The 25,919-nt window shown below is 41.4% G+C and overlaps 1 protein-coding gene and 1 long non-coding RNA gene across 4 annotated transcripts in view; both read right to left on the bottom strand.

The window, feature by feature from the left end:
• The window catches only part of SLC36A4 (solute carrier family 36 member 4), a 110,792-nt gene that overhangs the window by 67,818 nt on the left and 17,055 nt on the right, over window positions 1–25,919 (bottom strand). Inside the window, exons 1-3 of one of the 3 annotated variants that reach the window (XM_035328838.1) lie at window positions 14,768–15,024; window positions 849–972; window positions 19–109 (exon numbers count right to left, since the gene is read on the bottom strand). In XM_035328838.1, the coding sequence (XP_035184729.1) occupies window positions 19–109; window positions 849–972; window positions 14,768–14,795 (243 nt within the window). In that variant the 5' untranslated portion in view covers window positions 14,796–15,024. Of the gene's footprint in view, window positions 1–18; window positions 110–848; window positions 973–14,767; window positions 15,025–25,919 lie in introns of those variants that run through there. The other 2 variants (XM_035328845.1, XM_035328855.1) reach the window with 2 other exon arrangements.
• On the bottom strand, window positions 8,411–12,983 carry LOC118168454. The gene is made up of 2 exons (XR_004751569.1): window positions 11,107–12,983; window positions 8,411–8,834 (listed from the first exon to the last, which is right to left on the bottom strand). It is a non-coding gene; the product is annotated as an uncharacterized LOC118168454 (long non-coding RNA).

Raw genomic sequence — 25,919 nt, 5'->3', positions numbered from 1 at the left:
AAACAATTGCATTCTTACCACAATGCCAGCATTTTTTATTGCAAGTGGAAGACCAAGAAGCCCAGTTCCAATGTTTCCTTTGAGGAGGTGGGTAAGTGTTTGTATAAACCTGATGATAAAAACAAAAAAAGTCCCATTAAAAGCACACCCTCTATAATTCACTAACATACAGGAACAATTTGTGAGCAATAACTACTTTAAAGTGGTCCCGCACATTCAAAGGATGTTTTTATTAATCTCTAGATATGAGTTCCATCAAATGGAACATACAGGTCTGAATGATCTTCATCTCCTTTTCCCAGCTTGTGAAGGGCTACTTTCTGTGCAATTTTATTGTCTTTTTGCCTCAGAAAGTGTCAAAGTTTCATCAATGCTATTTTAGCATCAATAACACTCAAAATAATTACCAGTTACAAAACACAATTCTGACAGCTAAAGCTTTAGCCTCCCCCCCCCCCAAAAAAAAATAAAACAACAACTCTTTCAAATACAACTTTAACAAATAATCTATTTCCAAAGTCTTCTGAAGTTCCTTTATTAAAAAATAAAATCAATCAAACCCCTTTGTAAACAATGCCTGGATTCTGAGTGATCCAATCACTTTATAAATGGTCACCTTGGCATATTTTACAGCCAGGATATTGTTAGCTTCCAAAAACCATAGAACCTACTCAAAATGTGATGCTTTTTGGTAGAAGTATGCAAAGCCCTCAAGTAGAACTACGCAGAGCCCTATAAAACCATACCATGGTTGCGAGTAACCCCCCTGAGAGTTCAATAAACTACTCATGAAAAACAAGTTGGAGGCATTGAATTTTAACAAGCTGATACTTAAGAGTAATACATACGTAATGCCTTCTTCATTTTCAAGTTGGTAATGCTTCTCAACTGGCAGGATGTCATTTTCATGTTCCTCATCTGAGATGCTGTCTGAATTTTGTTCATCAATTAAAGGCTTCATTACTTCCATATCTATGCAAGAGAGTTAACTTAGTGTTAGAAACAAATGTACAGTTAAGAAGTAAAAGGCGATTTTCAAATAATTTACCACTTCATGAGATTTACTTGTGTTACTAAATATAAAGCTGATTTAAACACACAGATGGTTACAGCACAAGTCTGCACAAGAAATTCTGCCTCGCTTTCCAGGGGCACACATTCGCATTATTCCAAACAGGCTGGTTTATGGTCAAACACTAAAGCTTCTCATTAAGGAAAACAACTGTGTATCATCAAAACGTTGATGGTTTAGACCATTTTGCAAGCTAATACAATGCCAAACAGAAAAGTCATCCAGTGTTAGGAAAGGATAAGATTCATCTTAGGTGCTGTTAGCTGTTCCAATGCTAAGCACTTAGTCTGTTAATAGTAGAGAGCAAGGGCACCCCCCAGAACCATCCCATCCTAAAACTGAGGTACAACAGAAGAGATCTCCCATCACTGGTGAGAAAACCAAGACAACCGATTCATACTACATGCTTGAGCTGCAATTTCATGAACTTTCTAAAGTAGCATAAACTGCCACTGCCATCAACAAACGCAGCCTTGCTGTCCAGCTAAATAAGAGAGCTGAGCAACAGCAAGCAGCCAGCAGTGAACAAAACTGGCTTTCGGGCAAAGCTAGGAGTTTTGGCAGTTTAATGTTGATTAAATTATAACCATTTTTAAATGACTACAATTGAGCAAAACAAATCCTGCCAAAACAAAAAAAGATTACTTGCCTTCTGCAGTACCCATTCATCAAATCGGTTGAATAAATCTCAACCGCCGTGGTTTTCACACACACAAGAAAATCCTATTTTATGTGATTTTACGCTGCCATTCTAACTTTTTCTACTTATTTTTAAAAATCACAGAGTATTTCTGAGAATGCAACAGTACATCTGACTGATTTATCACATTAAGTATCATAAATCTTTGAAAAACATTAAATAAGCATTAATTATATTAAAATGTGTTTCTCTTAAGAAAACAAACAAAAAAAAATCATAGTTTGAGTGAACTTTAAATACCTTAGCCATGTTAAGCTTATCCATTTCATAAGAAAAATAGGGATGCCCACTTCCCAAGCATGAAATTTGTAACACCAGAGAGACTGCAGAAGCATTTAAAAGAAAGATGGACAAGCAGCATTTTTGAAGTACATAGTGGGACACGAGCTTGGCAGGTACAAGCTTTATTTTGGGACTTATGCTCAATCTAATAAAAGTACTGCTTAATGTGAAACAAGATAGGTGTACAAAGCCTGATCAGAAATACAGAACACACTGAAAATCAGGGGTTCAACAAATCCTTAAGGTCTTTATGAAACCTTAACGATGTCTAACGCAGCAGCAGGACACTGAATACAATCATAAGCAATAGGAACTTCAAAACAACCACAAAACAAGTGTTACATATCCTATAAAAGAGAAGAAGGCTTATCCAGTAGATAGATCAAACTATTCTAAAGACAGCAACAGATCATCTGAATTAAGTGTCGATACAGCTGAAAGCCCATAATGGAAGAACTTGACAAAAGCAAAACGTGCCCACTGGAAAACAACATCAGAGGTCAGAGACCCAACTGGCACGTCCAGCGTAAATCAAGTTTACACTCAGCAATATCCCAATTATACAAGTTGAGACAGATTAAATGTTTTGACACAGAACAGAACAAACTAAAAGTGTGCAAAGTCCGTGATTACATGAGATTCAACAACATATAGAAGAAATCATCGTTAATTAATTTTACTTTTACATTTTGTAGCAGTGCTTGCAAAGTTAAGCAATAGCGACAGCATGCGCAGCAAGGTTCCTATCTAGGAATACAACGGACCTGACAGTGTTGAGATAGAATTGCTTTAATTTTCTTCTTTAAATCAAGCACTCCAGAAATACAGGGAAGACTTCTTAAACTTACAAGCCAGGATCATTGGAACACTTCACTACTTTGCTTCTTAAGAGACATAACTAAGAATTGGTTGGATAAAAACAAGAATGATAAAAGTGTTTGTAAAGCCTTTTTTCACTTTCTTTCTAGCAGCTCCAGATGGCATCAAACTCTATCATCGCCCCTGGGATCTCCTGCAAGAATTTCTTGCTTTTGATCATCTCTTTGGCCTGGCTGAATACCTGCTTTCATCAAAAAGCCTCTGCCGCAACGCTGTCGTCTTGCCACTTCTCTTTTGCCTCTCCCCCTCCACCGCCCGTGTTTTGAGGGTACCCTCCCTTGGGATTGCTCCTCCAAGCACTGCGGCGAGGCAGGATGCAAACAGCAGCCCCCCAGAGCTGCCCTGCTGCATCACTGTAAAGGAGCCCAACAGCCTGTATCATGCTCCTGTACAACACAATTAAAGCAGATGCCTGGAGGAAATCTAGCAAAACTACCGATGGGGAACAGTGCTGCTATTGACTACTAATAATACCAGGATTTGGGTAGTTCTGGTGCAGGTTCCACATTTCCTAGGAGGCTGTGGCAATGCTGAGGATGTGATTCCACAACCAGCATTGTGGAAAAAAGGAGACTGTACACACATTCACGTGCACATGGCTGACTACACAGGCAGAAACACAAAAAGCACCAGTCTCACCCTGCTCCCCTCTCTGGCTGCCCAGGATGAAGGTCCACCAGTGGGAAACACATGGTTAGTCAACGTGGATCTCTCCAGAATTGGGTTCAGACAGCCTACCCAGCAGCTGCCCCTTCATCCCAGTCTTCCCAGTCATGGCACCCAAGCACAAAAGCCTCCAAGACACCTGACCCCCAGGGCCCATAGTCTCTCTCTCAAGCAGTTGTCCTTGACCCCGTGGTTCTCCAGTATCCAGAGCCTGGAGGTGCTTCTCATACACACACATCCAGAAGGTGAGCCTCTGAGCTGCTCCCAGTGACATCTTGACCGGCTTCATATCTGGATCAGGTGGCTCTCCTGAGACAGCCCTGGGAGGAGGCTGGACAGGGTGTTTGTTCCTCTCAAGTCCACAGTCTGGGTTCCCCACTTCTGTTCCTAGACGCTTCTCTGAAAACCAGCTTCCATTAACACTTATTTTCTCAGGAACAATGCTGCCACAACCACCCTTCTTGAGGAAACACTTCTGGTCGATAGAAAGCTCGTCTGACTTGTAATTAATTAACAGTATTTTTGTACTTTCAGAAGCACACTCCTTCACAGTAATCCTGAAAGAATCACCTCTGGCAACCAACAGCTAATTTACATCCTCTGTGCCTGCCACGCTACGATAAAGGGATCGCCCACGAGTAAGGCAGAAGAGCACAAAGCAATGTTTTAATCTTGGTGTTGAGACAACACAAAATTCTTGGATACCTCCTTGCAGCTAGGAACACTTCAATGTCCACAAATTACAGCTGTATTTTTAACCTTTGGCCACACACTGTATTGTATGCCAATGAAAATATATATATATATACATATATATATATATATATTTTCTTATGCTCAGATATTGTCAAGCATCTTCCACACCCTTGGTGTAAGCAGCTCTGCCTCTTTACCTTCCAGATACCGACATGACTTTTAGGACCTACAGCACAGGTGAATGTCAGTAACTGCTCGGTCAAGGGTGAAAAGTGAATTTATCTTCCTCCATTCCAGCCTGACACTGAAACTTCAGGCATGAACACACACAGAGTTCTCTGCGTAACTTTCTCTGGGACCAGATCCCTCTCAGAAGACTGCAAATTTTATAACCATCCAATTTCACGTTTCTCCCAACTTTCTGTTTTTGTTTTTTTTTTCTTTCCTGGTTGCAAACACAGTTATTAAGAACAGCTTTAGACATACTCCAGCATTCCTCTCATTTTTTAAATGAGAATTTTCCTAAAACAAGCTTTTCTCTTGAAAGTTCATTTATCCGTGCCTAAAGCAATCTCAGAGTCGATGTTATCACTATCAAAGCTCTGATAATTGCTTAACTGACTGCTAACTGTGGGCCAGCAACCCCTCCACAGAAACACAAAGAAAAAAGCCTTTGCCTTAAAGATTTTAGAATCTAATTACCTTCAGTCTAGCTAGGTTTTTTTCTTAACCATCATTAACTTTTTGTGTGAAGCAGTTATGTAGCTTACTGAGAGATGCTCCAAAAACAAAGAAAAAAAAAATCCTTGATTTTTTTTACGTTTTATTTCATCATCTATGTAAAAAAAAAAAAAAAAAAAAAAAAAAAAAGTCATGATTATTTCAGTACATTCCACAAAAACAAAGGAAATATCATACAAAATAAGCCCAAAGCAAGATACACGTATTTGCAACAACTGGTAATCTAATTCATACCAGAAACATCTTAAAACATTTTTTAAAGTACTGCAGAGTAAGATTTCAGTATCAAAATCTTTATCAACAAGACATACAAGCACTCCAGAAAAATCCCCAGTTCCTTGGGCCCTGCCAAATTGCCTCCCCAGGAGGTACTGGGTGGTTAAATCTCCCACAATAACCAGGACCTATGAACAGAAGGCTTCTTCCAGTCGTTTAAAGACAGCTTCATCCACCTCTTCTTCACTTGGTGGTCTGTAGCAGACACCCTCCTGTTCGCCTGGTCGACCTTACCTCTGCTCTTAAGCCCTATGCTCCTGTGTCCCAGCCACCTTTCTACTCCCCAGGTTTGTTCACGAACCCATTTGTCCCACACCACAGCTGACTGATAACAGCAAAAAGCAAAGCCTTTTTAGATGTAAAAATTAATGGAATAGAAGGAAGATGTATGCAAGGCATACAAAATATACCTTCTCCTTTTATTTAAATTCACTGTATTTGTCACGGAAGCCCAGAAGAACAGGATGACAGATAATCTGCAAAATGGAGGTGCCGCCTCTCCAGAATAATTCATCTCTTCTTTGTCTGACGTACCTTACCTTCATTCAGGAGTGAGACTACGGCACTAAGGAGAAGATAAGCATTCAGAAAGAGGCAGGGAGAAAGCTCACACTGTAAAGTTTACACCAGCGACCCACTCCAAAACATCAGCCTCTCCCAGCTGATGACCCTGTTCCTGCCTCTCCGTCCTTCACACCATTCACATTGCCCTCACGTATTTCAGTGTTTAAGTCTGTTCATGCACCGCCACCCCCAGTACAGTAATTCTTAGGGGGAAAAATCCTTTGCTATTTGGAAGGTCAGTAACCTCTGTGCTTTCCAGGACGCACTCTGGACAAACAGCAGAAGACGTGCAGTAGATCAGTTCTCAGCTGAAAAGGTGGAAGAGGCACCCGTGCAAGTTCTCCCTGCAAGGTGAGATCAACCAAGCCCTTGTAGCAAGTGCAGCATCAAGACCAGGGCCATGCAGAAACAACAGTGAGTTGTAGCCACAGGGGACTCCCTCCTGGAGGGAACGGAGGCTCCCACCTGCAGATCCGGCCTCTTTACAGAGAAGGCTTTACAGAGAAGGTGGCTGCCTCCCTGGGGCTTGGATCAGGGATGTCACCAGGAAACTTGTTAGCATAAAACATCCTTTGGAGTATTGCCCACTTCTCTTTCATGTTGGTACCAAGGACGTAGCTACAGGAAGCCTGAGGTCTATCTAGAGATTTTGGAGCCCTGGGAAGACAACTAAAGGGTTCAGGAGCACAGAGAGAGTTTTCCTCAACCCTCACGGTAATGGGAAGAAATGGGAAATAAACAGGTGAGCCCAGGTCATCAATGCCTGGCTCCAAGACCGGTGCCTCCATCAGAATTTGGGGTTTTATAATCATGGAAGAGTCTTCAAGATATGAGGTCTGCTGGGGCCTGAGGGGACCCACCTGTCTCAACAGGGAAATGTTTCTTGCCTTGTAAGCTGGCAAGACTGATTGAAAGAGCTTGAAACAAGGATCAGTAGGGACGAGGATACCATAAAGAACAGCGAGGTTAAGCCAAGGGCTGGTGCAGCATTGCCTGAGGCTGGCAAGGCAAATGGGAGTATTTATGATGCTCCAGGGAGTGCTGAGGGTTCAGGAGCACATCCAAAATGCTCATACACCAACACACGCAGTATGAGGAATGAATGGGACAAACGGGAAGCTTTGGTCCTTTCCCAGAGCTTTGATACCATTGGTATTAGTGAGACTTGGGGTGAGTCCCACAACTGGAGTGCCGTTCAGGAAGTTGTGTGTTCAGGAAGAACAGGCAGAGCAGGCAAGGTGGAGGTGTCGCGCTGTCCAAAAAGGAGAGATGTGACCGTACAGCCCTTGTCTTGGGGATGATGCAGGAGAGCACCTCCGGGGCTGAATTTTTGCTATGGATTACTTTCTCATCATGCTATTTCTTAATCTTTTAATGAAAAGATTTTCCATATTATTGATCTTCAAGCACGGATAACTTTTACAAGATACTCTTTTTCTCTTGCAGACATTCTCTTCTGGATCCATTAAATTATCTCCAAGCCAAAACAACACAAATACTTCAGGTTTGATTCACAGGATCATACAATATCCCAACTTGGAAGAGATCCAGAAGGATCATCAAGTCCAACTCCTGGCTCTATTCAGCACCACCCAAAAATCAGACCCTATGTATGAGAGCACTGTTCAAACACTTCTTGAACTCTCTCAGGCTCCGTGCCATGACCACTGCCCTGGGGAGCCTGTTCCAGTGCCCAACCACCCCCTCTTGGTGAAGAACCTTCTCGTAACACCCAGCCTGACCCTCCCCTGTCCCAGCTCCATGCCAGTCCCTAGATTATTTTCACCTTTGTACACTTCCCTCCAAGACAACATATTTCTCCTCAGCTTCAGAAGTACAAATTTTTTTTCTGAATACTTTTTTTCTGAATTTGTACTGGAGAGCCTACAAATGTGTTTAAGATATGCTCTGTAACTTCTCCCTATGCCTTTTAGTACATGTTGTTCTGTACTAGAGCCTGTTTCTCCAGACAATCTGCCATTTCAAGATTCTTTGATGGGATTCAAAAAGACCCATCAAACTGCCCAAATTCACAGCTGAATTCTCTAAACTACAGCACACAACCTCATAAGGAAAACAAATGACTGGAAGCATGTGGTCTCAGCATATTAGCTTATTCCAACTTTACAGACTGCTTCGAGTTTGTGCTCCTTCGTCACTGCACGGTCTTCCACAGTACACAATCATCTTAAACCAAAAGGAAGGCAACACTGAAATTAATACAGCCCCCACCCAGATTTTAACTACCTGGAGAAAGAACATGACCATCCTTTCAGGGAAAACGTGGTGTGTAAACATGTGTAAATACGTTTATCATGTTGACTTCAATATTTATTTCCAAATCCTGTGGAGGTATAAACAACAGTTGTTTTTTTAAGAACCTGTTCTCCCACATTATTGTGCTATTTTATTCGTGTCACTTACATAACAGAACACCCCAATTTCATAGTCCATCGCATTCTCAGCCGAAGGCTGTGAACTACTGCTGCTAACAGAAAAGATATGCATCATAAAAAAATATATATATTTGCTTAGAAAACCACATTAAAGTTTTATTTACAAAGTGTCTTGATGTGCAACAAGTTTCACGTAAAACTTGAGGCCCAATAGCACAGAACCTCGTTTGCAAGGAGAGGTTGTTCTGTAGTCACCACATGCCAAACCAACCAAACCTTTTCTGCGTATGTAGCACATCCTGCTACGTATTACCTTCATTCTGCCTTCCCTGCACCTCATGCTAGCCTGTCCATCATCAGCCTAGAAGATGATATGAAGGAAGGCTTCAATGTCAACAGAAGTTAATAGAATGATGGGATGTTAAACATTTCTTTAAATGTGCTTCTTCCAAACACATCCAAACACCAAAAGCCAGCCAACATTCGTGTTCCAAGCTGATAAATGTCAGAGCAGTATTCTTATGCAGATTTTCTTTATCTGAAGAATATAGCACCAGCTGTTCTAGAGAAAGGATGAGATTTCACCTTGAACATTGAAAATCGGTTTATTTGACCACAGAAAGATGATATTCTCCCAAATGTCCCACTAAAAAAAGCTAAAAAGCTTTATTAAATTCAAACAAACATTCTTATATGTCTCTTTCTTGCAGATAATACCTGCTGATACTCACTTCATACTATTTGTATTCTATAACTAATTTGGATATTAGTTTACCACGCTGCTGTACTAAACAAAACTTCTTAAATGCTGATTAAACTGATAATCCTAAAAAGAAGTAGTTCATCTAATGCATCTCAAAAATAAAACTAAGCTTTTCAAAGTTGCACGGCCACTGCCATCAGCTGGTGGCTGGTCACAAGAAGACTGAACACAACTAGAGCACAGTAGGAGGCTTTAACTAATTATCTTCTATGATTGGCCTTCCTTTACCAGAGGCGAGACATTTTAACCTAGTTATTATCCAGATATTTATTAGCCTAAGCACATGCCTGGAAACAGAAAATCTTTTCTTAAAAAGAAGTTAATAGCAACAAATTTGATATTGGCAATGTAGACAACCAAAAAAAAATGTTACTATCATTAAATGTCCTTCCCCATACAACAGACATTAAAGCTGTATGTCCTTTATGCATACAGCTCACAGGAGGTCTTGAGAAATTGTGTGCAGCTACAGAAATCTCTCACATATATTTACATGTCAGAGGAAAAAAAAAAAAAAAAAAAAAAAAAAACAGTAAAAATCGAGAACATAAAGGTTAACCTCTGAAAACATAAAATCTAGAGTGGAAGAATCAGATTTTAGAGAAAGCACCACCTAAAACACCATATGTAAAACTCAATAGAAGAATTAGCACTTTCAAATTTACACCTATTTGTGTACATTTAATTATGCACATTTTTTGTCTCACGGTACCCATGCATAACCATGATAACAGAACCTTGAAGTGCCTTCAACCACCCCTTCGCATACTACTCCTGGGCAACAGAAACTCAGGGAACTGCAGTAGATCCAGTCAATTATTCATCCACATTCTCAGAAATAACTAAAATGAGAGCTCACATCTGTTTCTTATCTGTACACCCCGGCTGACAGCTCATGTTCTATTCTAATATAGTAACTCCTTTGAGAATAAATTCCACTAGAAAAGATTTAAAACCCAGGTAACAGCAATCAACACCAATTCACATTGTGATGACGACATCTATTACAGGTTTCCCTCAAATATTACGATACATAAAACGCTCCAACAATACTATTTGGCCACTGTTCTAGACATACATATGATCCTGAATTACCTCTTCTCCCCATCATTATTCCTTTATCCCTGGACTTAAATATATGAACCATTTAACAGTAACAGTGGTGGAACATTATATAAATTCTGAATCATGCAACTTCTAAGCACGGGTTTCGCTTGCTAATAGATTTCAACTGTTGGGTACTGCAGCTGTGTCCCAGCTGCACAATCTGTACTCCCACTGACATCCAGATTTGCGTAATATCCAAATTTAATGGATTCAATGCTGTGGTCCAGCACATGCCAGCCAAGAAAGCTGAAGGCTTCTCTGCCCCATAAAGGAGGTACGTACCCACAAAGTAGAAGAGCAAGTGCTTTGCATCCTTGGATCTAACCTGGAACTATCTGTTCTGGTAAGTCCACAGCCATGGCCAGAAAATCAGCATGGAATACACACATTCACTTACATTTCTTCCTGGAAGGGTCCAGTATGCATAAATAGGGTATTTCTCCAGCCACAAGAGCAGCACAAGCATGACATACCTGAATCAGAGGTGAAGCTAGCTGTTGTCTCACAAAGCACACACCTTAGCCTACCTTAGGTCCATGCTCCACCAAGCTGTCCCAAATGTATACAAACAGCATTATTAAAGATCCAGTCTAGTTGCGGTATTCACTGAAAATTTTGCCCAGAGAAGTTGTGGACCATCCCTGGAAGTCTTCAAGGCCTGGCTGGATGGGGCTTTGGGCAACCTGGTCTGGTGGGAGGCGTCCCTGCCCATGGCAGTGGAAATAAATGATCTTTAATGTCCCCTCCAACCCAAACCATTTTATGATTCTCTGATTTGCATCATCTTTCCTGATTCACCACAATTCAGAATGAGGCAACTCACTTATAGGCATGCTTTTGTTTTTACTTAGCCAAAGTACCAAGCAATTTTCAACTCCATCTCTCCTTCACCCCATACAAATTTTCTCCTTGTGCTACCACAAAAATCTTATCAGACAAAATCATCCATCCAGATTGTCCTTACCAGCTATTTGAATATTTGTCATTGTTTCTGCTTTCTTCTGAAAACTCCCACCTAAGAAGGATGCTAAAAACCTCTACGAGTACCACTACTATCACTGAGGTGACACAAAATGCATATCAACTTCTCCAAGAATTAGCACTGCAACGTTACACTGACTCCTTAACGCACTGGAGAAACCACTGCTCCATTACAAATAGGTGTCACACTACAATCACACAACAACACCATACCCTCAAAGATGTCTTGAGGAACTTCAGTCACGAGTCAATCACTCATTATATAGTAGGAGATTAAACTATAATGTTTAAATTGTTCTGACCAATATTTCCAGTTTTGTATCTTCAAGTATATTTTCCTGCCTCCTAGAATTTGACAGCATCCTGCCAACCTTTATGGACATACTGACAAGAAATTGTTGAACTGTAACTAAATGTACTTACTTCTAAAGCTGGCTATAGCACGCTCAAGTAACCCTTTGGTTGGAAAGGTCTGCAAGCAAACTAATTTTCACTGGGAACTTCAGTTTTCCTGTACTGCTCAAGCAATTAGCACTTCAAAAATTATCTGAACCTATTATCACCACAAGGGACAAAACTGAGTTAGGTCTTCTCAGGCTGAAACGGAGACCAAAGGATGAAGCAGTTTGCCACGGCTGCCTCACAAGTTGAAGACAAAGGAAATACTAAAAACAGTCAAATACAATCTGCCGTTGTTCCTTCCGAGAAGCTCACCTCCTAGGCAAATTCCTATCTAAAACCTGTTTTCCAAATCCAATTTAGCAATTTGTTTTCTTCTTTTCCTTTAGGGCTTTTGAAGTTAGTATGATCTTACAAAGAAGCGGATTTGACATATAAGTATAAAGTGCTTGGGGGACAGGATATAGCTTATCATCACTTACACCAGCTGGTTTTGCTCCGTTTATGGGAGAAGGAAGACAGATCTTGCTGGAGCAGCACTTTGAACGTGCAAAAGCATTAATCAAAGGGGGCTTGTAGATAATTCAGTTAGTCACAGCTTCTACACAAGAACATGCTAACATGGCCAGAAACACAGCAGAAGATTCAGTCCCGTGAAAGGTTTATTACGTCTCTCTGTAAGAGGGATACAGACCCAATTTAATTTGCTGTTGCCTTGACTGCTGCACAGAAGTGAAAATCAGAGCCACTTAATCTTTATACTAGCCCCACCAGGGTTTTATGCTGGTATTTTCTCACAGGGTAGGGTGCCGTACTCGTAACTCACATGCATGCCTAGAGGTGGTGACACCTAACCAAACCTACAGGCTTCTCCTATGGGACAAGATTAGTGACCAAGTCTCTGAGCAGCTGATGCCCTGCAGGGAGCTCCCCTGGTCTTTGACACAGAAAACACACCTACATCAGGCACCAGACACCACCCTGACAAGCACTTGGCTTGCTCAGCAACTCCATTCAGTTTAAAGGTGGTAAATTTATCATCTTAAAGCTGTGGAAGAGCTCTTCAATTCAGCAGTCTGAACCAAGGCTCTCAAAATTTAGTTACAAGCACTCATTATTTCCAGAATCTGCAGCTGGTTCAGCAAGCAACTCACAATACAACCCTCGGTTAATCCTTTAACCACAAATACGTTCTTCCACTCCCCAAACTTCAGCCTATGAAGAACCTTCACAACACTTTTCGCAGAAGCCAAACTGTAAAGTACTCTCCAAACATTCAACTCCCACGGGATGTACCCGGTTACTCGGTCATGTGCTCCCACAACAGACACAGAAACTCCTGACCAACATGAAGTGATGGTGAATGGTGGTGCCAGGGGCATGACTGGCTGGATTGGAAATCTTTTGCATCTATTTCTAGTTCAAGGGGCAGCTAACAGATAATCCCATTAACCATTCACAAATCATCTCCCTCTTATTTTCCACAACTGTGGCTCCTACTGGATGGACAAGGAATAAATAAATTTTTTTTAAAAAAAAAAGGGCATTTTCCAGAATGAAAATTAGAAAGGAAATCTCATCTGTTTTAAAATAAATGTTTTTTTAAAAAAATGCTATAAAGTACCACTAGATATATTTTCCAGAAGAATAATGTTTCACATTACCTTTTGTTGGCTTTGCTTGCTTGCCATGAGCTGTAAAGCTATTGCAATGTTTTATTATAGCAGACTGCAATGTAATAAAGTCAATTTATCCAACTTTATGATAGCATTTGTTTATGACTAAAAGATATCAACATTAATAAATGTTGAGAAGTCAATAATATCACTCAATAAGCAGGAAGAACTGTACGCTTTTGCATCATAACCACCAAAATCCAGAAGACTAATAGAACAAGACACTTGATTTATAAAACCAAAGGCCTTCATAGCTTATTATACTGTCTTCTCTCTCAGAGAAACACATCTACAATGGATCATTTATTTGGAACAAGGCTAGTCTTAAATAATCCACTGTCCTGTCCAGACCAAACTACTCATTTCTACATGATTAACACATTGCCAATTGATAACTGAGTCTGATTGAGTGTGTTCACTGATAGTTTATCAGTAAGAACTTAAATTCTATTAAGCCGTCAATAGGACAGAACCATGTAAAAAGCTTCCGAAATCTTATCAGGTGTTTAACTCTGTTTTTAAACAGGTAATCCAGTAAAATAAAAATAATCTGGTTCTAGGTATTCCACAACCCCCCAGGAGGTCTGTGAACCTGAGCAGCTGACAGGGAAGCTAAAATGTCCTCCTTTCACTTTAGTCCCTAGGTAGCAATCGCTCGCTGCAAGATGGACCAGCCTGAGGGCACGTAAAACCTGGTCAGTCTCCTGCTTCCACCAGCAGCACTGGGCAGGAGGAACTAACTCTTCAGTTTACAGTGAAACACTTGAGGTGAGACCTCCTGTACACCCACGCCAGCCAAAACTCAGCAATACCGGGCACTAAACCAGCTCCATCCTCTGAAGTATAAATAAAGAGGTGAATACAGGTACCCGTGCACACTGGGAGTGGGTCCGGGGAGCAATCTGCAAGAAATACAGCTAAAATATCCACACAGAGATACAAGAGACACAGAATTTTTCACGGTAATTAAAAGCAGTGTGTGATAAAGTGCACGGAAAGGGTTTCCATGAACTTTTAGCCAATACCATAACCTCTTAATGACTTCAAAACCAGTCTGGGGGAGGCTTGGGGAGGAGGGAGGCTTTGTGGGGGGGGGCTTCAGTTGGGGGGAAGCTTTGGGGGAGGGAAGGCTCTGGGGGCCTTTCCACCCCTGCAGTGATTCCCAATCCCTTCACCTGCTCCCCTAACACCCCCGCAGGCTCCTTCCCACCGGCTCACCCCGGCTGTTGGCTGTGGGAACCGAGTTCCCAAAGCCCCTTGAGCCCCCAAAGCCCCCCTGCCCCGCTCCTCTCCCCTCAGCCCCTTCCCGCACCCTGCCGCCCAGCTGCGACGCCCCCCTAACTCCCCCGTCCACCCCCCACCCCCCCAGCCGCGGGTGGGATGGTTCGACCCGCCCGCCGCGCCGCGCCGAGCGCAGCCCCCCGCGGGCCGAACCATTCCACCTCCGGGGGGAAGAGGGAGTAAAGTGGACAGCGGCTCCTCGCAGCCCTCCCCGTTCCGTCCCGCGGCCCGCTGCCGCCCCGCTGCCCCGAGACCGATCCCGCCGGCGGGCGGCGCGGCGCGGCTCACCCATCTCTTCCTTGCCGGCGGCGTCCATCTCCGTGCCGGCCTCCTCTCCTTCCGCCACGGTGGAGCCGGCCGGCGCCCACAGCCGCTGCGCATGCGCCTGGGGAGCGGGGGCGAGCTGCAGAGAGCCGGCGGAAGGGAGAGAGCTGAGGGACGGAGAGCGGGAATGGCGCCTCCTCAGCCTGGAGCTTGTCTCTGTGCCCCAGCACAACGCCAGTCCTGTCACTGGGTGCCCTGCTAAGCACCTGCCCTTGTCGCTGTGCCCCAGCACAACAGCAGTCACAGAGTCACAGAACGGGCGAGGTGGGAAGGGACCTCTGGAGATCCCCCAGTCCAGCCCCCTGCCGAGCAGGATCACCTAGAGCATGGAGCGCAGGACGGCATCCAGGCGGGTTTGGGATGTCTCCAGAGCAGGAGACCACAGCCTCTGGGCAGCCTGTCCCAGTGCTCTGTCACCCTCACAGTAAAGAAGTGCCCCTTGAGCCGGAACCTCCTGTGCTTCAGTTTGTGCCTGTTGCTTCTCATCCTGTCACTGGGCACAGCTGAAAAGAAACCAGCTACATCTTCTCAGCACCCTTCCGTCAGATATTTATACACATTCATGAGCTCCTGTCAGTGAGTGCCCTGCTAAGCTCCTGCACTTTGAAATAACAGAGTTTCTTCAGTCAAGTGGGGCTTGTCCCTGTGTGATCTGTGCTGCAGGTCAGCTGCAGAGGGGGTCCGTACTGCTGGAGGCCCCTTGTGTACACAATGCCTTGTACGCTGAAGCACTGCTTTGCCTTCCAGTGCTACAGAAATAACTTGCATCCATTTTAATCTCCTTCATAGTCTTTAAGGAGTTAGCTGTTCTTAGGCCAGCACAGGCTGCCTGATGATTTTTGTGTCTGCCCCAGTCCCAGGTCTGGTGGCCTCATGAAGTCCTGCTGGCGTAGAATCATGAAATAATTAAAGTTGGAAAAGACCTCCAAGAACATCTGGTCCAACCATCACCATACTACCAATGTCACCCACTACACCATGTCCCTAAGCACCAGGCCCAACCTTTCCTTGAACACCCGCAGGGACGGTGACATCTGCTGCTCTCTGTGAGGCTGAGGAGCCCAGCTTCTGGCAAGGCACTGCCATGACAAAGCTGTAATTAATAAGCAAAGACTGAACACAAGGTGGGAGTCAAGAATTCGGTAATGCTTAACAGATCTGTTGGTGATTTGCGATTTGGCTTCCTGAAAGCACACCAGCTCCAACAATTCCAAATTGTTTTTCCCATATGAAAACAAAAAATGATTCCAAAAAAGCATATTTGGAATAATCAGAGTTAATCGTGCATCAACAGTTGGAACAAGAGAAGTGTTTCTGATATGATGTGTTGTTTATAAGCAATTGTTTCTTATCAAGCTCCTCACTTTCTGAAATTCCACAAGAATACTACATTTTCTCTGTGCACTCCTGTAGATAGGAGTATGATTTTCTAAGACCTTCACCAATAAGTAAAATAAACTTCAGGGAAACGTAGAGAGTGAAACAATTTGAAGCACCACACATTAGGTGTGACTTTTTAACTTCTGCTTATAAGTAAATGTTTCTAACCATATCAGAAGAAAAACGTATTGTTTATTATTAAATTATTTATTATTAAATGCAATATTTATTATTGTCCAAACAAACTAGCTATTTTTTTTCTTTTTTTATTCTTTGGAAATCAAGTTTTTCAAGGTGTTAAAACAGATTTCAACCATTGCTTGTAATCAAAGATATAATCAGAACTCCAGGTCACTCTTAAGTCAGAATCCTTGCTCCCTGAATCTTTCCTCCAAAATTAAGCATTTTAAGCAGTGTACAATAAAAGCTTCTATAATTCCATGATTTTTTATTTCCACAGTTTAAAACCTTAATATAATGCTGTTTGAGGATACAGAGGTAAGAGAAGAAGGGAATGGAAGATAGGGTGTTTTATCTTAAAGAAACAGATAAAACTCCAAATGATTTTCAGCTGAAATTATGCTGTCTAGACTAAAAGCCTTTGATAAAGCCTTTGAAGAAACCTTCTCCAGTCAAGCTTACTCTATTGCTACTTTACAACACTTGGAGACTGATCTCCCACTAATCTGGCTCCCATACTTTAACTAGCATCTTCATGCTAGTTGCTCCCAGAACAACCCATCAGTATTTTTTTATCACAACTTTCTACCTATATCTATGCCTGATATGATTTAAGTAATAAAGCTTCCAGCTGTCAGTTTCCTAAATCAGGGCACTATTATTGCAATGGGAATGTACAACAAAATAGTCTTTTTTCTTTCCTACATAGGAGAAATGCAAGAATCTTCTGAAGCTTCCCAGAACCTTCAATTATCTTAATACAAGCATCATGAATTCAATTATCTACACAGTATAACTTCCAGTAGGAAAAATATTGACTTTATTTTTTGTCAGATTTATGTTTATTTCATATTATCATGCTTCTCCAAAGTTTCATTACAAAAATGAGTTGTGCATGTGAGCTATTGGTTTCCTCAAATTTATTTTGGAAAAGGGAGGCAGCCTGTGATTGTATGTTATTGATTTAAGGAACTGACTTTCTGATCACAATATTTGTGTCAATCATTTACTTAGTACATATTTTTTTGTTTATATCATGGATATTCTATATTCTCTGCTGTTTCTAACAACACCAAAGTTTGTTGCCTGCAGAAAAGTGTATCCGATCATTAATTTATATTAAAATTTTATATTCAGCTAAGAGTGTTCATTCCTTCTACTTTGTCATTGCATTTCAGGACTTGGCGCACAATAAATCCTTCACATGTGTTGAAAAGATTTAAGGACACAATACATCATTATTTCACATCCTATCCAGTGGAAAACCATTTGTTTCTACTACTTGCCACTATTTGCATCAGAGATCACTCCTTAGGGAAGAGGTTTGAGATCTGTTTAGGGAGATTTCTGTAGTATGCTCCAATAAATGTGCCTGAGTAGCCAGTGGTGATCCATAAATGTTCAGAAAATTCACAAGTCTATGCTGTGATGGATATTCGTGATTTTATAATATTTGTCTTGTTCCTCTTTAGCAAGGACAGGAAGATTTGCTTTAATGCAAACATCTGGTTTATTTCTAGTCATTCATCCATCAATGCAAATTTACTTCATGATGTGAATATTGCAGTCACCAACTGCTTATTTACCCTAAGCTCATATTCTGAATAGCATATATAATTTGCCTATTAGAAATCAGGGATTCCGTTCATGTCTTTTTTGTTGGTTCAGAACAAGGCTGGGTGGAGTAGGATATGCAGCTTCTTGGGGTTTACTTTATTTTTATTTTTTATTTTATTCAAAGTTAACCCTGAAATCCTCAAAGTCTGTTTTCAGGAAGAATTTTGACTACTAAATGCTCTTTATTAGAATAGTTGCTCTGCTAGGTCTTTCTAAACCCACATTTAATTTTTGGCTGAACTTCCAAACTTTTTAGGGGAAAAAATATAAGAACAGAACAAATAGACAGAAATATATTATTTTTGTATGCAATGCCTCCACACAGATGTCAGCTAGCTTTAGGCTAGGGACTTTTTAAGTCTTGGACTTTTCTCCCATTTCTTCATTGAATCTTTTTTTGAGAACCCTATGGCAGTAAGTCCCAAAGTTTAATTATGCATTGTGCAAAAATGTGTGTCCTTTTGAGCCTGCTACCTGATATTTAACTGCTAACTAGATCTTCTGTGTTTATTTTCATTTGGGGCGTCAAAAGCGCAGACATACAAACAGACTAAAAAGCTTTCCACCTGCCTCTGACTGTTTCTTGCTTCTTTTTATGGCAGTTCACATTTTAACTTTTATTCAGGTACTAGGTTACAAGGTGATTACTTTGCATGATGTTTTAATGAGCCATTGGTAGTCTTCTATTATGTCGCCATCTGTTTGCCAGTAGACTATAATCCTGTCTGACTGGCAAATGGTTGGCATTGCTCCAAGGTTCATATCACTGTTTCATATTTAAGAGCACACTTTGAAATCACCTTGAATATGAATACTGTGTCCCCATTTCATTAGATCCCAAATAGCCTATTGCTTACCCATGTATCAAAAATCAGTATCTCTGGTCATTTTATCACTGACCTGAAAAAAATATATGTATACATATATGTAGTTACCTCTTTCAAATTCCCTGGTCAGAAATGTGAGCTTCCTTTCATACAAATTTCCCGTGTTCTGGTCTGTAAAGGCCCGTTTCCAAAAATTCTTATTTTTGCTTTTTCTCAGTACAAATAGCAAGCACTGAAAATCCTAAACTGTCTGAAAATGTCAGCATCTTAAAGGTCAGTATTACTCAAAAAAAAAAAAAAAAAAAAAAAGTAATAGCAGACTAAAGTTTTTAGGGGGAGTTAGCTTGATGTGTATTGTCTCAGGGACTACATTGTTGACACCTTCTTGCTATGAAGTTTCATGCTATGGATGGAGCAGGTTGCCTTTCTTCACCATGAAAAGACTTTTGAAAGAAAGTCTGGAGGTTGATTTTCCATTGCATTTAATAGATTCATGGAATCACAGAATAGGTGAGGTGGGAAGGGACCTTTGGGGTCATCCGGTCCAACCACCCTGCATGAGCAGGGTCACTTGGAGCCAATTGCCCAGGACTAGATATAGACTGCTTTTGAGTCTGTCCTAGGAGGGAGACTCCGCAACCTCTCTGGGCAGCCTGTTCCAGTGCTTGATCACCCTCACAGGAAAAAAATGTCCTGATGTTCAGACAGAACCTCCTGTGTTCCAGGTGGTGCCCACTACCTCTTTTCCTGGCACTGAGCACCACTGACAAGAGCTTGTCTCCGTCCTCTTTGCAGCCTTCTTCAGGTGTTTACAGACACTGATGAGATCCCCCTGAGACTCCGTTTCTCCAGGCTGAGCAGCCCCAGACTTCTCTCAGCCTCTCCTCACAGCAGAGGTGCGCCAGGCCCTTCATCACCTTGGTTGCCCTCTGACGGATTCTCTCGATCATGTCCAGGTCTCTCTTGTACTGAGGAGTATTACAAGAAGTACTTTGTAGCTGAAGATTGCAGTCATGCTGTCAATGTCACCAGTTAAGAAAACAAATCTTAAAAGGACCATTGTGGTCAACAGCTATGCTTGAAACTCCCAAACTTCTGTTCACGTTTGATTGCTACAGCTGAGATGAACAGAAAATTTTAGATGGGGCCCACTGGAGTCTGTAAAATACAGACATTGATTAACAAAATGTTAAAAGCCTGGTGTGTGTAGATTCTCTTTAAGCTTTGATGAAGAATAAATATGATTACAGAAGATGCTGCAGCTGTCAAAAGAGCTGTTGGTGGTTCATGCTTCAAACAGAAATTCTCAGCACAGTTCAAATATCAGAAACATATGAGAAAGCCACCAGGATTTGTCCCAACATGAATTATTATCATGTGGCCTAAGTAACAAGTTTTTCTGTCACATAATTAAAATAAAAGATCTGTATTTTCATATGGATCTGTACATACTGGGACTTATCATTCAAGCATTGCCAACATCAAGGTTCTCTTTTGTTGTTTAATTTAATGGGCTGCCAGTGTCAATTTCCTTTCCATACTGTTCAAAGTCAAAGTGCAGCATCCCTTCAATAAGCAGATCACTTGGAAAAATACCACAAATGTTTGGAAACTTGTGAATCCCTATAAGTTCTTATATCATTTATCTTGAATATTTAAAATAAAGATGACCAGATATAGTGCACGACAAACTTACTAAGTCACACTAAAGGAGATCATATGATAATTTTGGGTACTTTCTCAGATTTGTAATGCTTTTCCACACTATCCTGCTAACTTTACCTTTGTTACATTCCGAATAACAGTGCTTGAACTGTGCAAGTGTCCTATAACACTGTTTAGTCTGAACATCTGTATGGACCTACCTTAATGCTTGTGAAATTACTCAGATGTCTAAAATCTTGCATATAGCCAAAGACCTTTAGGCCCTGACACCAGTCTCCAACTTATGGTAGGTTGTGTCTTGCACTACTCTAACCTTGGGAGCATCCATGCTCCTTAATAAAAGTGGTCAGGAAAGTCTTATTTTGTGGCCCTGTTCTGGACCTCTAACCAGATCTCTGCAAAACTATATCCAGGCACTGTTCAAGGGACAGTTCTCTTCAAGGCTGCTCCCAAAAAGCAGTGTGGGCGATAATCCCCATTTCCACAGTCCCCCAACACTACTCCAGCAACCTTTGCACCTTCAAACAGCCCACACGTCTTCATGCAGTGTTCCCTGAGCATTTAATACATATACAAAAATGGAAAATAGATGTCAGAAGAAAGAAGAGGAATCACGGTGTTGTAAGACAAATCTCTCCCTTTTTAAAAGGGAATTCCGCTGTTCCTAGTTTTCACAGCTAGACAATACATAAGCCCAGAACTCGTTTGTAGGCACCGGCTGTGATATCACAAGAAGACGTGGTCCAGCAGCAGAGCCCCAGGGTGACTGTCAGCCACCCTCGTGCTCCTATGATTCGCGTCTGCTTTGAGAACTAGCATAGCCTATGGCATGGAGCATTACTCTCAGAGTCTGCTCTAATTTTAGAAAACCTCCAGAGAACTTCAGCTCAGAGCAACTGAAAATCCACACCGCCACATGCACTGCGGGGACTCCTTTCATGCGTCTTGGGGGAATTCCCTTCAGCTTTCATGGCCCTTGTGTTCCTCTGAAGTACTGTTCAAAGTGGAGTGTGAAGGGAGAGAGGATTATCTGCCTTATTGAGCTTCCTGAAGTAAAACTAGTTGGAGGGCAGCGTAAAATCATAGCCTGTTAGTGATTAAAAGATGTTACTGGAAATATTTTTAATGCTGCAGGAAATGTAAATAATAGAAATTCCCCCCAAAAAAAATGGCTATGTAAATCATTTCCAGTTAATTCAGAGGAAGAAATTAATCCAATCAAACAACAAAACAATCAAACAACTATTTAGTGCATCCTGCAAAAGCCAGAAAGATCCTATAAAATCTGTAATCGGACAACTGAGCACCGCAGTGAGCATTTTTCCAGGATCAGTATTCCCTGTTCTGAAATTGGTCTGTATGTACAAGACTGGCAGTAGCACTGATTTGTTCAGTGAACATGGTGATCCAACTCTTTTTATCTGCTCTTAGATTTATTTAATGTTCAATGAAAAGTAAAAAGTCTACCATTCGGCGTTTATTTTAAAAATTCAGGTTCAGCAACACATCAGGAAGCATTTAGAAGCAGTCCTATCCACATAATTTCTATTAAATTTCTTTTCTATTAAACAGGGTAAAAATCAATCACACACATTGTCTTTATAGCCAGACCCAGTGTTGAGTAATTCAGAAAATGATTGATGGCCTGTTTCTGCCTGCATAATGTATTAAATCTGCGAGCAAGCAATAGACCATCTGTACCACTGCAATAAAATCAAGACTAGCCACCACTTCTTGCATGCACACTCCTGTTTGTCAGTGCATAGACACTGAGTCAGGTTCCATTCCTTTTTGGCTGTGGTTGGAAGGAACCTCTGAGGGTCAGGTTTGGCTGTTCTGCTTCACAGGGTGTAGGTCGTGCTGGGTCCACACACCACATGTACTCAGAAATCTTCATATTATCCACCACTCAAAAAAGAATGCCTGAAGGAATGCTCTGACTGAGCACTGGTACAGGTTGTCCAGAGAGGTTGTGGAGCCTCCTCTCCTTGGAGACCTTCAAAAGCTGCATGGACGTGGTCCTGGGCAGCCTGCTCTGGGTGTCCCTGCTTGATCAGGGGTTGGGTCAGATGGACCCAGTGGTCCCTTCCAACCTCAACCATTCTGAAGTTCTGTGAAGGTAGGAAGGGAGAATAGGCTATGGAAAATTATTAATTTTTTTTACTATTCTAACTTAGTTCCTGTGACTGCCAACCAAAGCAACCCCTTTCCCTTATGCTGACCTTAATCCGAGATTTTACTCATGTATCAATCCCGTTTTCAATCAATGAAGATGCTTGTAGAAGCCTCTTTCACTGGTGTGCTGACCAATTTTATTTGTACGCCTACATTCATGAGTAGAGTGAGATGAAGTTAAACCTCATGGAATCAATAAAGCTCCACTGAAGCAAACATCATAAAAAATAATAATCAAAAAACATCCAAGGTATGTAAGAAATACTGGCAGCCAGAATGGGATGAATGGAAGTGCACAAGGGACAGGGAGGAGGAGAGCAGTAGAAAATTCACACACTTTTCATGTTATAGCCATCCCATCTGATTCACAAAATGCCAATGTTGCAAGTGATCTGCCATCATCTCAGCTTTCAGTATAAACACAATGAAGTGGTGTCTTCTATTCACAAAGTAGTGCTACACTGTAATTAGAACTAAGTCTTCCTACATCCCATCACAAATGTTTTTCACCCTAAGGATCTAATTCTCAGTGAAATGCTTGCTTCTGGATATCAGTTCGATAAAATTATGTGTCCCAAACCCCATAAGTAAAGCCTTTAGAGGAGCAGAAGAGCACACTAACAACAGTTGTCTTCTGGACTACTGACCTTGCATGCATGGCCTTGCCTTTATCAGTACAGTGACCACCTCCTCTCCCATGTGGCTGGGTCAATGGGATATGGAGATGTCCCAAAGGAGCTGGTGTCCTCTGCAGAGCCTGTGAAATCCAGAGAGGAGGCAGTCACCTCTCCTACGTGACCATTGTGACATTAACACAGGAGCCTTACCCACGCTGAAAAGCCTTCTGTGCCCTCTTATCATTGTGTTTTGAACAGAGGTTCAAAGTGTTCGTGGAGGACTAAATAGCATGTAAAGCCCTCATATACTTTTACTAGGAAGGAAAATACCCTTTTGTCTCTCCATCTGGTTTGTAAACCAGCTTTATTATACCCTATAGGGATGGTTTGTCCAGGATCATCTCTTGGCCCAGCCATATTTCGTCTCCTCTGATTCTGCCTTTCCTCTCCCATGTTATCAGCCTTTTATTAGCAAAATTTTTACCAAAATTTTACCAAAATTAGCAAAATTTACCAAAATTAGCAAAATTTTACCAAAATGCCACAAACTACTGCATACCTAGAATACAAATATACAAATGAGACCTTGCTTATTAGGTTCTCTCCCCTCTGTTCCCCAGGGAGTGATAGCCTTTCCTCATGGAGCCTCAGGTTGTTTCATGGCTGGGATTGTCCCTTAAGAGCAAAAATGCTGTGCCGAATACAGGAGCAAATTGCACAGCACTTTTATTTGTGAAATGTTATTGAACAGCTGGTAATTATAACTCTGTAGTGCTGGAGAGATTGACCCAGATTGGATGAAATGAGCAGAAATCACATCCATGCTTTCCTCAGAACCTCCCACTGCTGTGCTACCGGAACCAACAGCTGATAAATGTCAGCTGCTAATATCTTTACTTCTGTACCATCTTAATTTGTCTGAACAGGCCAAGGTAAAAATAACTGTGACATATTATAAAAAAAAATAATAATAAAAATATAAATAAATAAATAAATAAATAAATAAATAAATAAAAAGGAATTCCAGCCAATGTTACTGGGTGCTGTCAGGGAGAACTGGATGCAGGAAACTGACCTCTGTTTCTGTGTCCACCTGCTACACCAGAGCTGGCTAGCCTCTAACTCTCGTTACGATCCAGAAGATAAGCTTTGACAATGTAGACAATGTTATCAATGTCTCCTCTTTTGGAGACATTTGGTTCATGTCTTTCAGGTCGCCAACCTTCTGGTTCAGATTTGGTTGAACTACCTGATGGCTGCAGTACAGCTAACAGATTGCACAACTAGAATATCATGCTGAAAAATAGACTGTAGTCAAAGTCTGCAACAAACCTACACCGTTATATTTCATTGTCTGTCTGTTAGAGAGGTAACAGCCAAAGCAAAAGGGGAACTGCTTGTCCAAAGAAGACTGTCATCGTGGGGGATTGAACTTTTACTGAAGCCCAGGTTTGCTTCTGGTCTGCCAGAAACATGCTCCTGCTTCTCCAAAGTACAACCCTCCTCTCCTCTGTATCATATTTAACACGTAACTCCAACAGCAGGAATCCAGGGTCTGTGAATTTTCAATCTTTTGAGTCTGAGGTCAAGACACTGCCAAAGCTGGCAAAGGTGGAGATGAGGGATCATTGTGTTGGGACTGTGAAAGTACACCCATATTGCAATGTGCTTCAAGGTCCTGTCGAGACTCTACAGAAGTCATTTGTCAGAGATGTCAAATTACACTTCTTTCTGTCTGTATTGATACATTTAAAACTTCAGTAAAGGTTTTGGACTAAATCTGCTTTTTTGTTTGTTATTTTATTCATCGTAGTCTTAATTTATTATCTGACCAATTTACTCAACCCACATCCCTTTTGGTTATCAGGTGTAACCTTCACACAGATTTTGGCTGAGAGCAGTGTGTCTTTTGGTTAAAATGATTCAATTTATTTTTTCACTTTGGTGAGTTTTTACATATAATTTCATGCAACAAGCTGGACCAAATTATTTTATCCTGGCTAAGGTTAAAATATAAGGAGCCACACCACACCACAAAAAAAATCAGGTGTTTTCTTATTAAGAATATATCCATTAATTGCTCAAAGACATTGCTGTGTTTTATGGCATTATTATAGTGCAGTCTCCATAGTATTTATCACCACTTGGGAAGAAAGAAAGTTCCATTAGATGCCACTTAAAAAGGATAGTGGAAAAAATAATGGAGAGAGAGAGAAGCATAGGAAGAACTGAAATACAGAAAACAAAAAAAGCAGCTTGCCTGAAGCTACACTGAAATCTGTGACAATGTAAGGACTTGAACTCCTCTCTCTTAACACATAGACTAATACCATGCCCACTCCATAAAAGCTTTTGGCAGATGTATCTTTAATAGTCATCATGTAGATGAGATAATGTGAAAGATGTTCCCTTCCAGCAGCACTGCCGATGAAAGTGGAGAATTTCCTACAGCAAAGCCATTTAGAAGCAAAGAATTATCACAGTTATATTTGAAATACCTTACTGCCTCAACAGTGTATCACCACCACTGCCGATTCATTTAAAAAATAATAATAATAAAAAGCTTTCCAGTTCAGAGAATAAGCTACTTGTGTACACTTACAGAAGTGGTCCCAGGTGTATTAGTGTGGCGTGTCGCAGCTGGCGGTGGCAGCT

This window comes from Oxyura jamaicensis, chromosome 1 (genome assembly GCF_011077185.1).
Source record: "Oxyura jamaicensis isolate SHBP4307 breed ruddy duck chromosome 1, BPBGC_Ojam_1.0, whole genome shotgun sequence".
NCBI lineage: Eukaryota > Metazoa > Chordata > Aves > Anseriformes > Anatidae > Oxyura > Oxyura jamaicensis.
This window is presented reverse-complemented; position numbering and strand designations above follow the sequence as displayed.